The sequence below is a fragment of the Danio rerio genome, chromosome 4, assembly GCF_049306965.1.
Source record: "Danio rerio strain Tuebingen ecotype United States chromosome 4, GRCz12tu, whole genome shotgun sequence".
Taxonomy (NCBI): domain Eukaryota; kingdom Metazoa; phylum Chordata; class Actinopteri; order Cypriniformes; family Danionidae; genus Danio; species Danio rerio.
This window is the reverse complement of record NC_133179.1, coordinates 75,504,037-75,519,813: the sequence shown is the minus strand read 5'-3', so window position 1 is coordinate 75,519,813 and position 15,777 is coordinate 75,504,037. Positions and strand designations below refer to the sequence as shown.

Here is a 15,777-nt window from a genome sequence, read left to right as displayed (position 1 = left end):
ATCAGTAAATTTGTACTCGCAGAGCAAATTTGCAAATGTGTATCAGTAAATTTGTACTTGCAGAGCAAATTTGCAAATGTGTAGGTATTTTTTGTCTCCAACAAACACAACGCAACATTTACACCTGCACAAATTCTTCAGTACAGGTGCACAAATCCCATCGGACGAATCACAAATGCAGAAACTCATCTGCTCATGTTCTTTGCTACTATTGTTTCAGTGAATATGGTGCAAAACACATTCACACACCTGCATCCAGAAATGTGAAGTCACAGACAAAACTTGCACATCTGTAGATTAGAATGTGTATCCGCACAAAGATAGCTGAACGTGTGTAGAATGTTTGATTTATTTTTTTCCAAGCACGAACACAAATATGTTCCTGCAACTGCTCAAATCTGCCGCTACGAGTCTCAAGCGCTGTTTTTCACTTGCAAATCTACGTTTCGCTCTCTCGCTCTTCTGCACCAAACATCACTGTGACATTTGGTGCAAAAGTGACTTGTGTATCTGCCAACCAAAACGTGGGCTCTCAGAGAAATTCAGCCAATAGGGGATGGGGCGTGACGTCACCGCTCTAGCGCTGCGGAGGCTGAACTTCGAAACCGAAACCCCCTTTGCGAGATTCGCCGCATCTATACCTGATTTGCGTTCAAAAATACCTGCTTAATTATTTCATAGTAGGAGCAAACATGCCTTAATAAAAGGAGCACATTTGAAACTTTAGTAACCATAAAAAGTACACCAAGTGGATGCCTTTCTACTCCAGGAAGCCGCAGCATACGGCCTGAAGGAGGAAGGACGCGGTCAGTTTGAAATGTGAGTATTAAACCAAAGACAATTCCTTGTGTTAAACTCGTATTTGTTGAGCTACTGTACAGTGCACTGTAGAATTGCTAAGGGTGTAAAGAGGCTTTAAATTATAGCCTATTTTATTTTGCTGTAAACGTTGATTATGTAATGTTACGTTCTCCAGTCAGCACATATAAAGTAACGTTTCAAAAGTAAAAGAGATAATTATCAAATGTCTGACAGAAAAATATTAAGTATTGCAGATCACAAGACTAAACAGACATCTGAGTGAGTGATGTATTTGTGCAGATGTAGAATCTGCTGTCAATTGACTGTTGCCAATTATACTGATACATGTAATCTTAATAAATGAGAATAAAGGGTTATTTGTTTAATCTGTGCATCAGTATAGTTGATCAATTGAGGAAGGTTTGTGTTACATCAGCAACTACACCAACATGTTATATTTGAGCATGAGAATCACAGAGGTGATTTATTCTAGTCTCTATGTTACAGGGAGGCTTTTATTGAGTACAGTACAGAAATAAAAAAAACATATTTTACATTTGCTATTTATTATTAGTTGTTGTATTTTCAAACAGTGATTACATCAGCTGTCTGATTGCTGGTGTGTGTGCGTGCTTTTTCTGCAGAGCTGAATCGATGACATCCTGAAAGCAGCAATGCAGTTAAGGTACGTTTTCATTGCTTCTTTTTATAAAACCAATTATAGTTGTACATTTTGATGTTAGTTTAAATATAACTATGTTAGTGATCAGTATTTATAGCTAGGATAACAATTCTTGTTTTACGAAAGGTAACGTGGCTAGCTTGCCTTAATGTCAAGTTTGCTATTCAGTCTTATCACATAATACGATTAAACTATTTAATTCATAAGCTATATTTGTTTTAGAAAAATGGCAGACCAGGGTGCATCCAATGCATTGAGGTGAAGCTGGATTTATAGTTGCACATTCTGACTTTCTCCTTAATAATATAATTTCAGAAAAAGATTTTCAAATTCTATATAGGGAATTCATGTTAGCAGCCAATGACCATCAAAATACAGCACTGTCCACAGTCAGTTAAATATTTGTGCTAATGTTGTTTTGAAGTCATTCAGATCAAATATTTAAAGTACCATGGTAAACAATATAGGGACCATTAAAATGTTTAAATGTGCAAATATAAAACCAACTTTACCTTAATAACTAATGCTACCATGTTTTATGATTCATTTCATTCCAAAAAATGTATGTTTACTTAACATTTTAGCCAAGAATGCATTGCTAGTAACGATAAATGTGGAAAATTAACTAAGTAAATCTACTTGAAGTCACTAGACAATGCATCTTATTTTTTTTACATTTCTGTTAAACAATGGAAATGCATACAATATTGAAAGTATTATCATTATTTATTGAAAACAAACAAAAACATATTTATATTATTAAAAGAATGAATATAAGTAATCATGACGAATAAATACAAGTCAACAACACATGAAACCAAGCTTTATTCTAACAGAGATGTATTACAGACAGAAGCCCATGTTTTGCTGTATCTCCACACAGCTGGGCCAGTTCTGCAGATGATCAGATGGAGTTCGCCATCATCACATCCCTCATTGCTGCAGTCAGACTGAAACAGGACGGTGATGCATGGCAGTCAATGCCCGAGATACGGATGATGAAGAGACCACAGCAACATCTGGTCCAGATGAGGACACAAGGGCAGGTGGACTGATGCAGGGTCTCGTTTAATTCACTACAGGAGAACAGGACTGGTTAAACTCAGTCCAGAACTGCTGCTGTCTTGCAGAGTTTACTTGAAGTTGACTCTAAACTTCACCAGCCATCCAGAACTAAGTTTGGGCACCCCTGCATTACAGCATTTCCAGGATGCTGCTGTGGACTTCTTTACACTCACCACACACACCAATCTGCAGATATTTCAAATCATACAAAACATAAAAAAACATTCAAAAAACAAAGTAATTTTACTGCACAATGTGTCATTTGATTTCTGTAGTGCTAGTAATAAAATGATCCTACCTCTTATTTTGGATTCTTTTTACCTCAAATGTGTTAGTTCCCTTGTCTACAGGTCCAGCTCCATCACAACAGCTCTGCAGAAAAATCACACACACACAACAGCAATCAGAAAGCTGATGTAATCACTGTTTGAAAATACAATAACTAACAATAAATAGCAAATGTAAAATATGTTTTTTTAGTTCCTGTACTGTACTCAATAAAAGCCTCCCTGTAACATCAAGACTAGAATAAATCACCTATGTGATCAGGCCCGGCTCCAGCTTGGAACTTTAGGGTGGGCCAAGTGACATTTTGGGTGGACCAACAAAAATAGACAAATTATATATATATATATATATATATAAACAATGATTTTAAAAGTAATAAAATAATTGATACTATTCTCTGTCATTTTAATAAAGCAAACTAACTTTTATTTTAAAACTAGTATTTGTACTGCAGATTATATTTATGTCAGTGTTTGCTTGCTTAAGTGATGTTTGCCAAGTTTTGCAAGAAAACTCTAGAAAAACATGTTGCTCTCCATGAACTATATAGGTGATTTTGTAATTGCAGGTACATTTAGTGACCAAAGCCATCCTTTTTTCAGCTTTTAAAAAATTGTTACGTTACATTGTTACATTTTTGATTATTTATAAAATGTGTTAATCATTTTCAAAGATCACATTACCAAAAATCACGATTTCTTGATTTACGAAGTAGTCAGTGCATTTTTCCATCATGCAAAAATATTTTATTTTGCTTTTCTTTAAAAAAAATTTCACCAATATTTTAATTTTAAATGTTTAAACTGTAAACTGTCAATGCTATTATTATCACAATTACAAAAGGAAAACTGAATATTTCATTAATCACATTTTACAAATAAAAAATATTTTAATCCTGATTTCAGTATCGTGATCTTTGCAGTTATGGAAAGCAAAAGATTTGGCTAAAAAGTTGTAAAACTGTAAATTACTGTCAATTCAGTTAAAATTTAGTAACTACACATTACGATTTGTCTTGCTATAACTTATTATTATTTCTGAACATTACTAAAATCCTCCATGACAGAGTTGACAAACAATATAAAACTTTTTATTCCCTAAAATTAAAACATTTTATCATTTGTTCAGCAAAAACTGAATTATAAAAAATAAATATGTTTTAACTGTAGTGTTGGAATTTACAACTTTAAGATGATACCTTTGAAAAAATATCAACATTCCATACCATTTTCTATATTTTGTGATTTAAAAAAAAATCTTAATGTTATTATTAATGCACCAGAGCCAATATGGACATTAGTATTTTTTATAACTAACAAACAAATTTTTGAATAGCAGATTTTCTTTGCATATTAGCCTACTTATTAGTGGTAGATAGATAGCTAATACAGTATCATTTATAGCCTATCAAAAAAAAAAATTCTGAATTTATTTAGCATATAACATGTTTTAATCGACACACACATGGCGTTTCATGTGCTTTAGCAAAGCGCTGTATGTGTGTGTGTCGACCTGCTCCCTGAAACATCTTGAATTATCAATATTTATTCTATTCATTATTGAATTCTGAATTTTTAATATGGTATTGCACTATTGTTGAGCACAACAGTGAACAGTAACAGTTTAAGATATCTTGTGTATGATTTTGACATTTTTTCCTTATCAGTTAAAAGTCGAATAACAGAGAGATCACATATGATAATTTAAGAGATTTAAAGAGAAAAAAAGACAATACGTCAATCGATAGCACGTTACACGGCTTTCGTATTTAATTAATCGAGTCCGTGATATTGAAATGAGTTCAGTTTCTAACCTCTCCAAATATACAGATGAGGTACACACAGCAGCGCGCGTCAAGAGAAGAGCGCGCATTTAGAGAGAGCAAAGCGAAAGCAAGATTATGTGTGGATATGTGTCGAAATATTGATGTTTTTGACACAAACTGCATCAAAGTGCTTTGCACTGGTGTTTGAATTGTGTACGTTGCACTTTGCACGAACTTTACTACTGAATCTGCCAGTGATCTGTCCGTTTCTGTGCGTCATTAACAGATTGATTAATATTTGCTCTTTCCGTGAGAAAAATGCTATAATGATTAAGCAGGCCCAATACATCTCCCGATTATCCCACAGTGTTGTTTAACTGTTTGTGTTCTTTAAGACTTTCTATTGTATGAATTACGACTGCATGGACTGATATTAAAGGGAGGTGCATTTGGTAATGCGCGTTCAGACGCGTGATGCGCACAGAAATCTGCGCTCTATGCTGAATTAGTTTCTCTTTCATCTTTTGCAGACTGAATTTTTTTTTAATTAATAAAACAGAATACTTTAATCAAGATTGTAAATGAGTCTGGCTTGTCAAAACGTGTTTTTTGAAGCTCACGCGGTCACAATTCTTTAATTGATCAACTATACTGATGCACAGATTAAACAAATAACCCTTTATTCTCATTTATTAAGATTACATGTATCAGTATAATTGGCAACAGTCAATTGACAGCAGATTCTACATCTGCACAAATACATCACTCACTCAGATGTCTGTTTAGTCTTGTGATCTGCAATACTTAATATTTTTCTGTCAGACATTTGATAATTATCTCTTTTACTTTTGAAACGTTACTTTATATGTGCTGACTGGAGAACGTAACATTACATAATCAACGTTTACAGCAAAATAAAATAGGCTATAATTTAAAGCCTCTTTACACCCTTAGCAATTCTACAGTGCACTGTACAGTAGCTCAACAAATACGAGTTTAACACAAGGAATTGTCTTTGGTTTAATACTCACATTTCAAACTGACCGCGTCCTTCCTCCTTCAGGCCGTATGCTGCGGCTTCCTGGAGTAGAAAGGCATCCACTTGGTGTACTTTTTATGGTTACTAAAGTTTCAAATGTGCTCCTTTTATTAAGGCATGTTTGCTCCTACTATGAAATAATTAAGCAGGTATTTTTGAACGCAAATCAGGTATAGATGCGGCGAATCTCGCAAAGGGGGTTTCGGTTTCGAAGTTCAGCCTCCGCAGCGCTAGAGCGGTGACGTCACGCCCCATCCCCTATTGGCTGAATTTCTCTGAGAGCCCACGTTTTGGTTGGCAGATACACAAGTCACTTTTGCACCAAATGTCACAGTGATGTTTGGTGCAGAAGAGCGAGAGAGCGAAACGTAGATTTGCAAGTGAAAAACAGCGCTTGAGACTCGTAGCGGCAGATTTGAGCAGTTGCAGGAACATATTTGTGTTCGTGCTTGGAAAAAAATAAATCAAACATTCTACACACGTTCAGCTATCTTTGTGCGGATACACATTCTAATCTACAGATGTGCAAGTTTTGTCTGTGACTTCACATTTCTGGATGCAGGTGTGTGAATGTGTTTTGCACCATATTCACTGAAACAATAGTAGCAAAGAACATGAGCAGATGAGTTTCTGCATTTGTGATTCGTCCGATGGGATTTGTGCACCTGTACTGAAGGATTTGTGCAGGTGTAAATGTTGCGTTGTGTTTGTTGGAGACAAAAAATACCTACACATTTGCAAATTTGCTCTGCAAGTACAAATTTACTGATACACATTTGCAAATTTGCTCTGCGAGTACAAATTTACTGATACACATTTGTGGCTATTCTTTACAACTACAAATTACACTTTTACAGCTGCTTGGGAGATTTGCCCCAAAAATACCTTCATAGATTTCTGCACTCACATCTTCTTCCAGGAGCTTCTGAAGCACAGTGGAGGAGATCCAGCAGAAGACGGGTATGTGGCACATGATCTGGAGGCTTCTTGCTCTTCTGATGTGGGAGATGATTCTGCTGGCTCGACGCTTGTCGCTGATTCTTTTCCTGAAATATTCCTCCTTCTGAGGCTCAGTGAATCCCTGAATCTCTGTCAGACGCTTGATGTATCTGGAGGGGATCTGATGGGCCGCTGCTGGTCTGGAGGTGATCCAGATGAGAGCAGAGGGAAGCAGATCTCCTTTCAGGAGGCTCCGCATCAACACAGCCACTGATGAAGATTCAGTCACAGCACAAACTTTCTCCTCATCTGAAAAGTTGAGTGCGATTCTGCTTTCATCCAGACCATCAAAGATGAACACAACTCTACACTGCTCATAAATCTTGGGCTCCAGATCTTCAAGTTCAGGATGAAAGGCCAGCAGAAGTCTGTGAAGACTGTACTGATGATCTCTGATCAAGTTCAGCTCTCGAAATGGAAGCACAAACATGAAATCTACATCCTGATGGTCTTTTCCCTCGGCCCAGTCCAGAATGAACTTCTGCACAGAGACGGTTTTCCCGATTCCAGCGATGCCTTTAGTGAGAACAGTCTTGATCTGGGCTTTCTCCTTCTTGATCTTCTCCTCATGTCCTGCTCCAGCTGAGGCTTTAAAGATGTCATTGCAGTAGACTGGAGTGTGTTGTGAGGGTTCTGTTCTGGCTCTTTTCTCCATCTGTAAAACCTCATGTTCTTCATTCACTCCTTCACTCTCTCCTTCTATGATGTAGAGCTGTGTGTAGATCCTGTTCAGGAGGGTTGGAGTCTCTCCATGGTGGATTCCCTCAAATAATCTCTCATACTTGTTTTTCATGCTGGTTTTGTGCTGCTCTTTGACTCTCTGGAGTTCATCATGTTCTGGTTGGAGTAAATCCTGCTGCAGGTCTCCAGTCTGATCATCTCTATCCACATTGCAGGAACAACAACAACACAAAGAATCAATAAGTGTGAGTGTACAGATCCTCTAGTAAAGTGTGTTTTTTCAGATTTAATCTACAGATTTACTCCAGAACCAAACTACAGTAATGCAGAAACTCTCCCAGATCCCAGATGTCTTCAAATGTCTCTCATAGCTCTATTGTGAAGCACTTTAAACACCACACACTGATAACATCTACTGTTCAAAATAGTGTAAACATTTAACAGTATTTGCAATTTAATATATGTGACCCATGAATCGTTTGATATAATTTATTTACAATTATTACTAGATGCTCACTAAATATTTTAAGATGAAAATGTGAGAGAGCACAAGCATGAGGACAAAGATCTTAGATTTATCTGTTCAGCTGCTGTAGTGTGTAATGTAGTAATATTATTAATATTGTTTTCTTTTATTGTATAATTTTCTGTTCTCATGTTCCTCTAAATCTTGTATTCTGTCGTCTCTAGTTCTGAAGGTCGCTGTGATCGTACACTTGTTAAATGTTTTGCCATCAAAAAGAAAATAATAGTCCTCTGCATCTCTGCTGTCTAAATTTTCAGTGCTTCAACATGACTGTGGTTGTGTTGAAAACCAGGTTAGTAACTGCATTGTGGTGTGTTAGTAACTACTATAGACTGGGTTTCGGGCGGCCTATGCGATCAGAGACTATGTACTGTACCAAAAAGCTGAGGACCAGGGGTGGGGTGAAATTACAAGTTTTCCGAAAGAAATAACACGACGGGAGGGTGGCGGGAGTAGAGTCTGAAATACAGGTTACTACAGGAGTGTTGACAGGTTTGAACCCTGGGCAGGTCCACCACGAGGTGTAAGACACCTGACTAGGGGTGTCAAAATCGAAATCGATCAAATTTTATGCTTAATTTCGATTATCGAATCAAAAAATAGAATCGTCGATGCTGCCACGCCCCCATGTCACGTCAGCTTGGCTTGCCAAGCGGGAAAAAAACAGGCTTGTTGAACTGCAGAAGCAGGAGACCCGTCGACAGAGCTTAAACCCTCTCCTCTTTCAATGAAGTGGCGGGTGTTTAAGCATTTTGGATTTCCAGTGAGTTATGTTGACAACGTTCGTGTTGTCGACAAAAAAACACAGTTTTGCAAGCTCTGCTATGTACGTATTACGTACGGTTCGTCCGATAGACAACACCGGCATCGCGATTCTCCGCCCGCCCCCGTTGCAAATCCGCTTGCGAAAAGTTCACACTCAGGCCCTGTTTACACTGTCTTTGTTTTTAAATGGCATTTTACAACGACAACGATTTGACATCCACAGTGGCGTGTGGCATTTCTGAGCAGCCCTCCTTCCTCTCTACCTCTGAAAATGCACATCACGCGACCACACACACACAGACGCACACACAGCCATGCGCTCGAGACAGCAGGTCCAGGCAGTCAGAGGACTGCTTCAATCTTTCACTCACTTGTACTTAGTCATTTTAGCGAACACCTCAGATACTGTTGGCTGGTTCCTGTTGGTTGTGCGTCTTTTTTACCGACGCCATTATAACGACACAGATCACTGCCTATTCACGAGTCCCGCAGAAAAAGTGATTGACAGGTGGTAATTATGTGTGTATCTTGCCTTTATTCATTTACTGTATGATTTGTTTATGAGTAAAACAAAGACCATGCAGGTCAGGTAGTTTAAACGGTAGGCTACAAATAATCAATTGGTCATTAATTAATTAATTATTCATAATCGAAAATCGAATCGTGCCTTCAGAATCGAAAATGTAATCGAATCGAGGATTTGGAGGATCGTGACACAATAAATAAATAAATAAATAATACTCCAAATAATACTAACAGATTTCAGTTGCAACCCATATCAAACACACCTGCCTGTAATGATCCAGTGCTGGTCAGGTCCTGATTAATTGGTTCAGGTGTGTTTGATCAGGGTTGGAGCTGAACTCTGCAGGAAGGTAGATCTCCAGGGACAGGGTTGAGCTCCCCTGCTCTAAACCATGGAATTTTCCAACAGGTAAGTAACTTCTGTCGTACTACAACAAAAAACCTGCCATAAAAGGCATCTTAACGCTCAAATCGAAGATAACATACACATAAAGCACATTATAACCATAAACACTCATTTCTTTTACTATACAGAATGTATAATACAACAGAGGTACCCCACGCAGGGCCGGCGCTTCCATAGAAGCGACCTAGGCGATCGCCTAGGGCGGCAGTATAGAGAGGGCGGCGTCCCCGAAACTACCCTCGCCACCTGCGCCCTCATCCGTGTCTAGGGCAGCAGAATAGATAGAGCGGCGTCCCCGAAACTACCCTCGCCACCCGCAGCCACAATTATATCCGCGTCTAGGGTGGCAGAATATAGAGAGCGACGTCCCCGAAACTACTCTCGCCACCCGTGCCTCAGTTATAGCCGCGTCTATAGCGGCAGAATTGAAAAAATACCCATGTAAACTCATTCTACCAACTCTGACAGTTTAAGTATCAATACTTCATCAGTACTTTACTACTGATCAAATGTGAGTGTGTGGACATTCAGTTTTAGCACATTCAGCACAAATGTCTTCAGTGGATTGAGAGAGTAAAGAGTAATAATGTCTGATCTCTTCTAGAAACACAGGATCATGTAAATGCTGCAGTATAGTCAGGTGTGTGTGCAGATGATCTACCTGACAGCAGGTTGTGTGTGTTCACTTCTAAAACTTAATGGGGTAAGCATAGACTGGTCACTCTTCAGAGACACACAGCTGGGCTCTGCTTCTGCTCTCCTCCTCTTACATGAGCTAAAACAGAGGAGATTAGAGTTCAAAACCGCACACACTGAAGTCAACACACCAGATATCATTCATTCTTCATTTAAATAAACACCTGAAGCAGCACTTCATATTAATTTCCTTTATATGTTTGTTAAATGAGTTAAAAGATCAGCACACACAGATCAAGGCTCATTTTTTGCAGAGAATGCACAACTATTGCAGCACTATTAGAGCAGATTAGAGCTGAAAAATGAATTAGCTCCAGTCCAGACTTTGAGGACAGAAAGACAAGTTCATTTCAGTGGAAACGGACTCGGATCTGAAGAATGGTGAGCTGGGGTCTGTTCTTTGTACGTGAATTACTCAATTAGCTGGATTTGGTTCTTGACGATTTGGCATGATGCAAGATTGTTTCGTTCTTCAAAATTCACCTGAGAGTTGTAGTCATAGCAGCAGTTCTGGTAGCTGAAACCTGCTCAGGAGCAGCAGCTCCTCTCATATAAACAGGATTAGATCAGGTCATTTCAAGCAATAGTAGGGCTGGACAATATGGCAACAATTTATATCACAATATATTTCTTGGGCGTTCTTGTGTGGAGTTTGCATGTTCTCCCTGCCTTCGCGTGGGTTTCCTTTGGGTGCTCCGGTTTCCCCCCACAGTCCAAACACATGCGGTACAGGTGAATTGGGTAGGCTAAATTGTCCGTAGTGTATGAGTGTGTGTGTGTGTGAATGTGTGTGTGGATGTTTCCCAGAGATGGGTTTCGGCTAGGAGGGCATCCGCTGCATAAAAACTTGCTGGATAAGTTGGCGGTTCATTCCGCTGTGGCGACCCCAGATTAATAAAGGGACTAAGCTGACAAGAAAATGAATGAGTGAATGAACATATTACTTAATTTTGGTAGATACGATATAATTACGATATCGATATGGACAATATTAAAAAGGCAAGAAAAAAACTGCTAAGAATGCACACAATGGATGTCGTCTGTACCTACAAATGTCTGCAAACTGAATTTGCAAAGTCTATAATAACTCCAGGCTCTCTTTTTTTAAATACAACAATAGAAAAAAAATTGTTCACTTTTTATTTGTATTAGCCTTAACAAACAAGAAATGTGAACTGTCAAAAAAATAAAACTCTCAGACTCAGCTTATAAATATATATATATATATATATATATATATATATATATATATATATATATATATATATATATATATATATATATATATATATTTGAGAGTTAGCTTGACCAAAGTAATAAACAGAAACTTTTATCAGGGTTTGTTTTTTTTTTTTTGTAAATGCAGATCCACTTTAATTAGTAAACAAAGCAAGTCTCTCATATAATATCTCTACTAAAAGACAGAAAATATTATCTTTGTACAAACAGTTTTGTAAATAAATCTTATGGATATTTTCACATTAGTCAATATTATATTACTGTAATCAATTTAAAAAAAATGATATAAATATCAATTTACACACATTTACACATTTAAATAAACAGAATCAATGATGGGCTAAAAATCTGCCCGTGCAGATTCCGTGTTAGCCTACATGTAGGATATATACACGGGGGAAAACAGTAAGGTACAACCATACACAGCTTTAATACAATCTCTGTACGACAATAGACATGGTCAATATTCTAGCTCTTTTTTAAGGAACAAAAATTCTTGTAAAGTAATGCACATCTGTACAGATAATATACAGGATTTGCAGACACCTTTACTGATATCAAAATGCTTTGATGCAAAATTCATTTTAACAGTCATGTGTGGCTCACCACATAAATAAAACTTTGATCTGAAGAAACTATAATAAAGGAAATCCCCTCTAAAAGTAAAACTAAATAAATTGCTAAATTCTCGACACATGAAAGCACTGGCACAGAAAGAGCAGGGTCATGATCTACCTGACAACAGGTTGTGTGTTTTCAGTCTTAAATGTTAATGGTTCCCCCATAGACTGGTCACTCCTCATAGACACACAGCTGGGCTCTGCTTCTTCTCTCTTTCTCTTACGTGGACTAAAACAGAGAAGATTAAAGTTTAGCACTGCACACACTGGACTCAACACACAAGCTTCATTCAACAATTCATTATTTAAAACACTCTTTAAACAACAATTGATGATCACTTTCTGGATGTGTGTGTTAAATTATCTGACAGAGATTAAAACCCAAAATAACATGTAAATGCAATGTGTCGATCTAATACCTGCATCCTGTAGACAAATCCTGATCTCCAGAAGAGTGTGTGTCCTCCATGTTGGATGTGTAGAGTGTGATGTCCAGCAGAAACTCTAGCAGACACTGAGAAACAATCACAGATGTGCAGTCATTGATCAGCCTTCATCATTCAGCAGGAATAGATCAGCAGCTGCAAAACGAAATCTGAAGTTCCTCACGAGTAAACAAAAGAAAAACCGTAGTCATTATTCATTTGATTAATATTGTTTCCTTATTTAGAGGTGTAACTTGGATTCATAAGCCCATAATCAATCTAGTTGATACAGTATGTGGTAAAATTTATTTCTCATAGTCTAAAAATAAATCTATTCGCTCTCTATTTGTAAATCAAGTTGTATCTAAACCTTGCTCTACTACCTATTGGAATAATTTTTTAATAATTCCTAAATGTGAAAGTATTTGGTCAGTGCCTCACAAATTTTTGGTTACAAATAAGATAAAATAAATATCTTTTAAACTAATTAATAAATTCTATCCGGTTAAACATTTCCTAAGTAAATTTAAAAAGGATATTGATATAAATTGCTCTTTTTGTTCTTTGCCTTTGGAAACTGTACCCCACCTTTTCTGGCACTGTGGTTATGTTAAAAAAAGCTTGCTTCTGTTTTTATAAAGAAAAGGGTACTCTTTAACTTTAATCTGCATTATGAAAATGTAATTTTTGGATATTTTAATTATGATAATTTGAATAATGAAGCTTTTGTTATTAACCAATTTATTTTGTTAATTAAGTTTCATATTCATAAGTGTAAATTTTCCAACAATAAACCTTGTTTTACTGTGTTTTATAAGGAACTGAAAAATTACTTTTGCACTATTCAGCATAGCGCTAATCGAAAGGCCGTTAAAACTGTCCAACTGTGCTCTAGTTTCAATAATTTTGATTAATGTAAAGGTCTTGCTTATTTATATCTGTAAGAAGTTTAGTTAAGTATTTATACTCTTATTCTTATGTTTGTTTTATTTTATTTTACGTATTGTTGTTATCATTTACTTTCTATCACCCTGGCATTGTTTTGTTTACTATATTGTCATGTATATGTTGTTGAAAACATAATAAAAAATAAATATTAGTTTGATTATGATATATATATATATATATATATATATATATATATATATATATATATATATATATATATATATATACAGATTCACATAAACTTTTCAGGTTTTGTGAAAACATTAAAGATTTAAAGTTGTTCTGCGTTGGTAAATGATGGATTCTGTCTGTTTAAAATGCCGACACAACAATGAAGCACTTTCACTTTCGTTTATGAAGGGCGGTGTTGTGACCAGGGGGCGCTGTTCAGTAAAATATTCACTCGGGAACGAGTTGGTCGCTCACGCACGCAATCGTGAACGCGCAGACACTGAAATCAAGCGATCCTCGTCGAGAGGTGCTGTAAATTATGTTTTATTGCTGAGATTGAGCAAACATGTTTACAGGAGAACTTTAATTCACTGCACAGCGACTCTGATTACAGATTTCAGCTCAGCTGCGTCACGAGTTAAAAGCTCGTGAAAAACATCCGCCACAAACACTCTAAACAGAGCAGATACAGACATACAGGATCCCAAAGCACATGCAGGGGTTTACATTTAATCAAAAGACATGCAGGGGCGTATTTAAGTGGTTTTACCTTGAGTATAATCGCTGGACACGGGGCAGACAGTAAATACGCCACATATCTCTTCTTCTTCTGGTTGTGTGTTGAGTTAGAGAGCAGAGTGAATCTGCACACCGCCACCTGCTGTAGGTCTGCTGGAGAGAGTAACATCGGGGCTTCATGGAGCTCAATGTAGATTTTTTTGGAAAATCCCAGATTCATTCAGAAACGAAACGACTGCTTTCACTGCCTGCTAATCTCGCGGAGCTTCAGTCTAACGGCTGAAGAGGCTCGTTTGAGATCCGCCCTGCCTTGCCTGTAATGGGGACGAGAGCAGGCGGCTGAGCAGGACTAAAAATAGACATTAGAAGTAGGACACTTCCCGTGTGTGTGGGTGTGTTTGTTTACTCCATTCACCTCTTTTCTAAGATGAAACCACACAATGACGAGGCAACGATGGCAAAGTCTGATTACCTTTGCATGTGTGCATATGTATGCATGTCTGTATATTTTATTGGATTGACTTTTATGGAATAACGCTGCATGAGAATTACAATCTACAAAATTCACCAAAACATACAAAAAAGTGAAAACAACAAACAGGACTTTAAATAAAGAGAGGAATCATATACAGCACATGCACATCCTAATGATTTATTTGCAACGAGTTATATTATGTTTTACAAAGATGTGTTTTGTTTTTATGTTAATCTAAATAAATAAATGTAGTCAAAGTCTGTAGCTCTTTTTTTATATAAATTATCTATATTAAAATACAAAGATATGTATTTAGAATACAAAAAGTATGAAGTATACAACAAAGCTACGTGTAAACCTTTGTAAAAAAATAAAAAAAGAAGTCTCATACAATAAGCATTAAGGCTGATTTATACTTCTGCCTCGAGTGATCAACTAAACCCTTACCCAACTATGAAACAACAAATACATTAAGCAACAACTGTCCCTTTAGTTTCATCTTCAAACATTTTAGTCATACAAAATCTGCAGAAATTCACATTTGGTCTAAGCCACAGGGGGGCCACCCAGTGGTGGCAGGGCCCTAGCAGCCACATGGTTGTGGGGTTGCAAGCTGAGATGCATGCAATGCTCAAACTTAACTCCGCATAGTTGAATCTTAAGACTAAAAAATCACAAACCAAGAGCCAGTTTCTGTGTCCGACCATCAGGTTGTCGTGGTCCTAACCTTCAATACCACCCATTCCACAATGCACCGGCCCCTTACGACTCACCCTGATGGTGGTGGGCCCGCAGGAGGATGGTCCCACGTCGCTTCTTCAGGCTAAGCAGGGTGAGGAGCTTTGTCACCTGGGAGGAGCTCAGAGTAGAGCCGCTGCTCCTCCACATCGAGAGAAGTCAGCTGAGGTGGCTCAGGCATCTGTTTCGATGCCTCCAGGAGGCCTACCTAGGGAGGTGTTCCAGGCATGTCCCACCAAGAGGAGGCCTAGGGGAAGGCTGGAGGGACTATGTCTCTCGGTGGGCCTGGGAATGCCTCGGGATCCCCCAGGAGGAGCTGGAGGAAGTGTCTGGGAAGAGGAAAGTTTGGGGTTCTCTTCTATGACTGCTGCAGCTACGACCCGGCCCCAGATAAGTGGATGAAA

General features: G+C 37.7%; 1 protein-coding gene and 1 long non-coding RNA gene across 14 annotated transcripts; one reads left to right on the top strand and one right to left on the bottom strand.

Moving 5' to 3' along the window:
• Positions 1-565: 565 nt before the first annotated feature.
• LOC101883097 (uncharacterized) lies at positions 566-2,852 on the top strand. Of its 2 annotated transcripts, none has more exons than XR_012402917.1 (3): positions 566-819; positions 1,446-1,486; positions 2,367-2,852. It is a non-coding gene; the product is annotated as an uncharacterized lncRNA (long non-coding RNA). The 2 variants fall into 2 exon arrangements; XR_222824.6 differs by having other exon boundaries at positions 2,333-2,852.
• LOC137489911 (NACHT, LRR and PYD domains-containing protein 3) lies at positions 2,289-14,500 on the bottom strand. Of its 12 annotated transcripts, none has more exons than XR_012402908.1 (8): positions 14,192-14,500; positions 12,517-12,611; positions 12,213-12,326; positions 10,204-10,317; positions 6,526-7,520; positions 5,633-5,682; positions 2,847-2,920; positions 2,289-2,734 (listed from the first exon to the last, which is right to left on the bottom strand). XR_012402908.1 is itself a non-coding variant. In XM_068217930.2 (8 exons), the coding sequence occupies exons 1-7, from the start codon at positions 14,378-14,380 to the stop codon at positions 2,893-2,895; spliced, it is 1,563 nt and encodes a 520-aa protein (XP_068074031.1). In that variant the 5' UTR covers positions 14,381-14,500; the 3' UTR covers positions 2,289-2,734; positions 2,847-2,892. The 12 variants fall into 12 exon arrangements, 8 of the variants coding, with proteins under 8 accessions (XP_068074031.1, XP_068074032.1, XP_073805168.1 ...); XR_012402909.1 differs by having other exon boundaries at positions 2,870-2,920; XM_068217930.2 differs by having other exon boundaries at positions 6,548-7,520.
• Positions 14,501-15,777: the final 1,277 nt, after the last annotated feature.

Coding starts and splice junctions, on each gene's coding strand:
- LOC137489911 (XM_068217928.2), bottom strand. CDS start 14,380: ATGAATCTGGGATTTTCCAAAAAAATCTACATTGAGCTCCATGAAGCC. Junction 12,612..14,191: donor GTCCAGCGATTATACTCAAG/GTAAAACCACTT, acceptor ATTGTTTCTCAG/TGTCTGCTAGAGTTTCTGCT. Junction 2,735..2,846: donor AAAAGAATCCAAAATAAGAG/GTAGGATCATTT, acceptor AAATATCTGCAG/ATTGGTGTGTGTGGTGAGTG.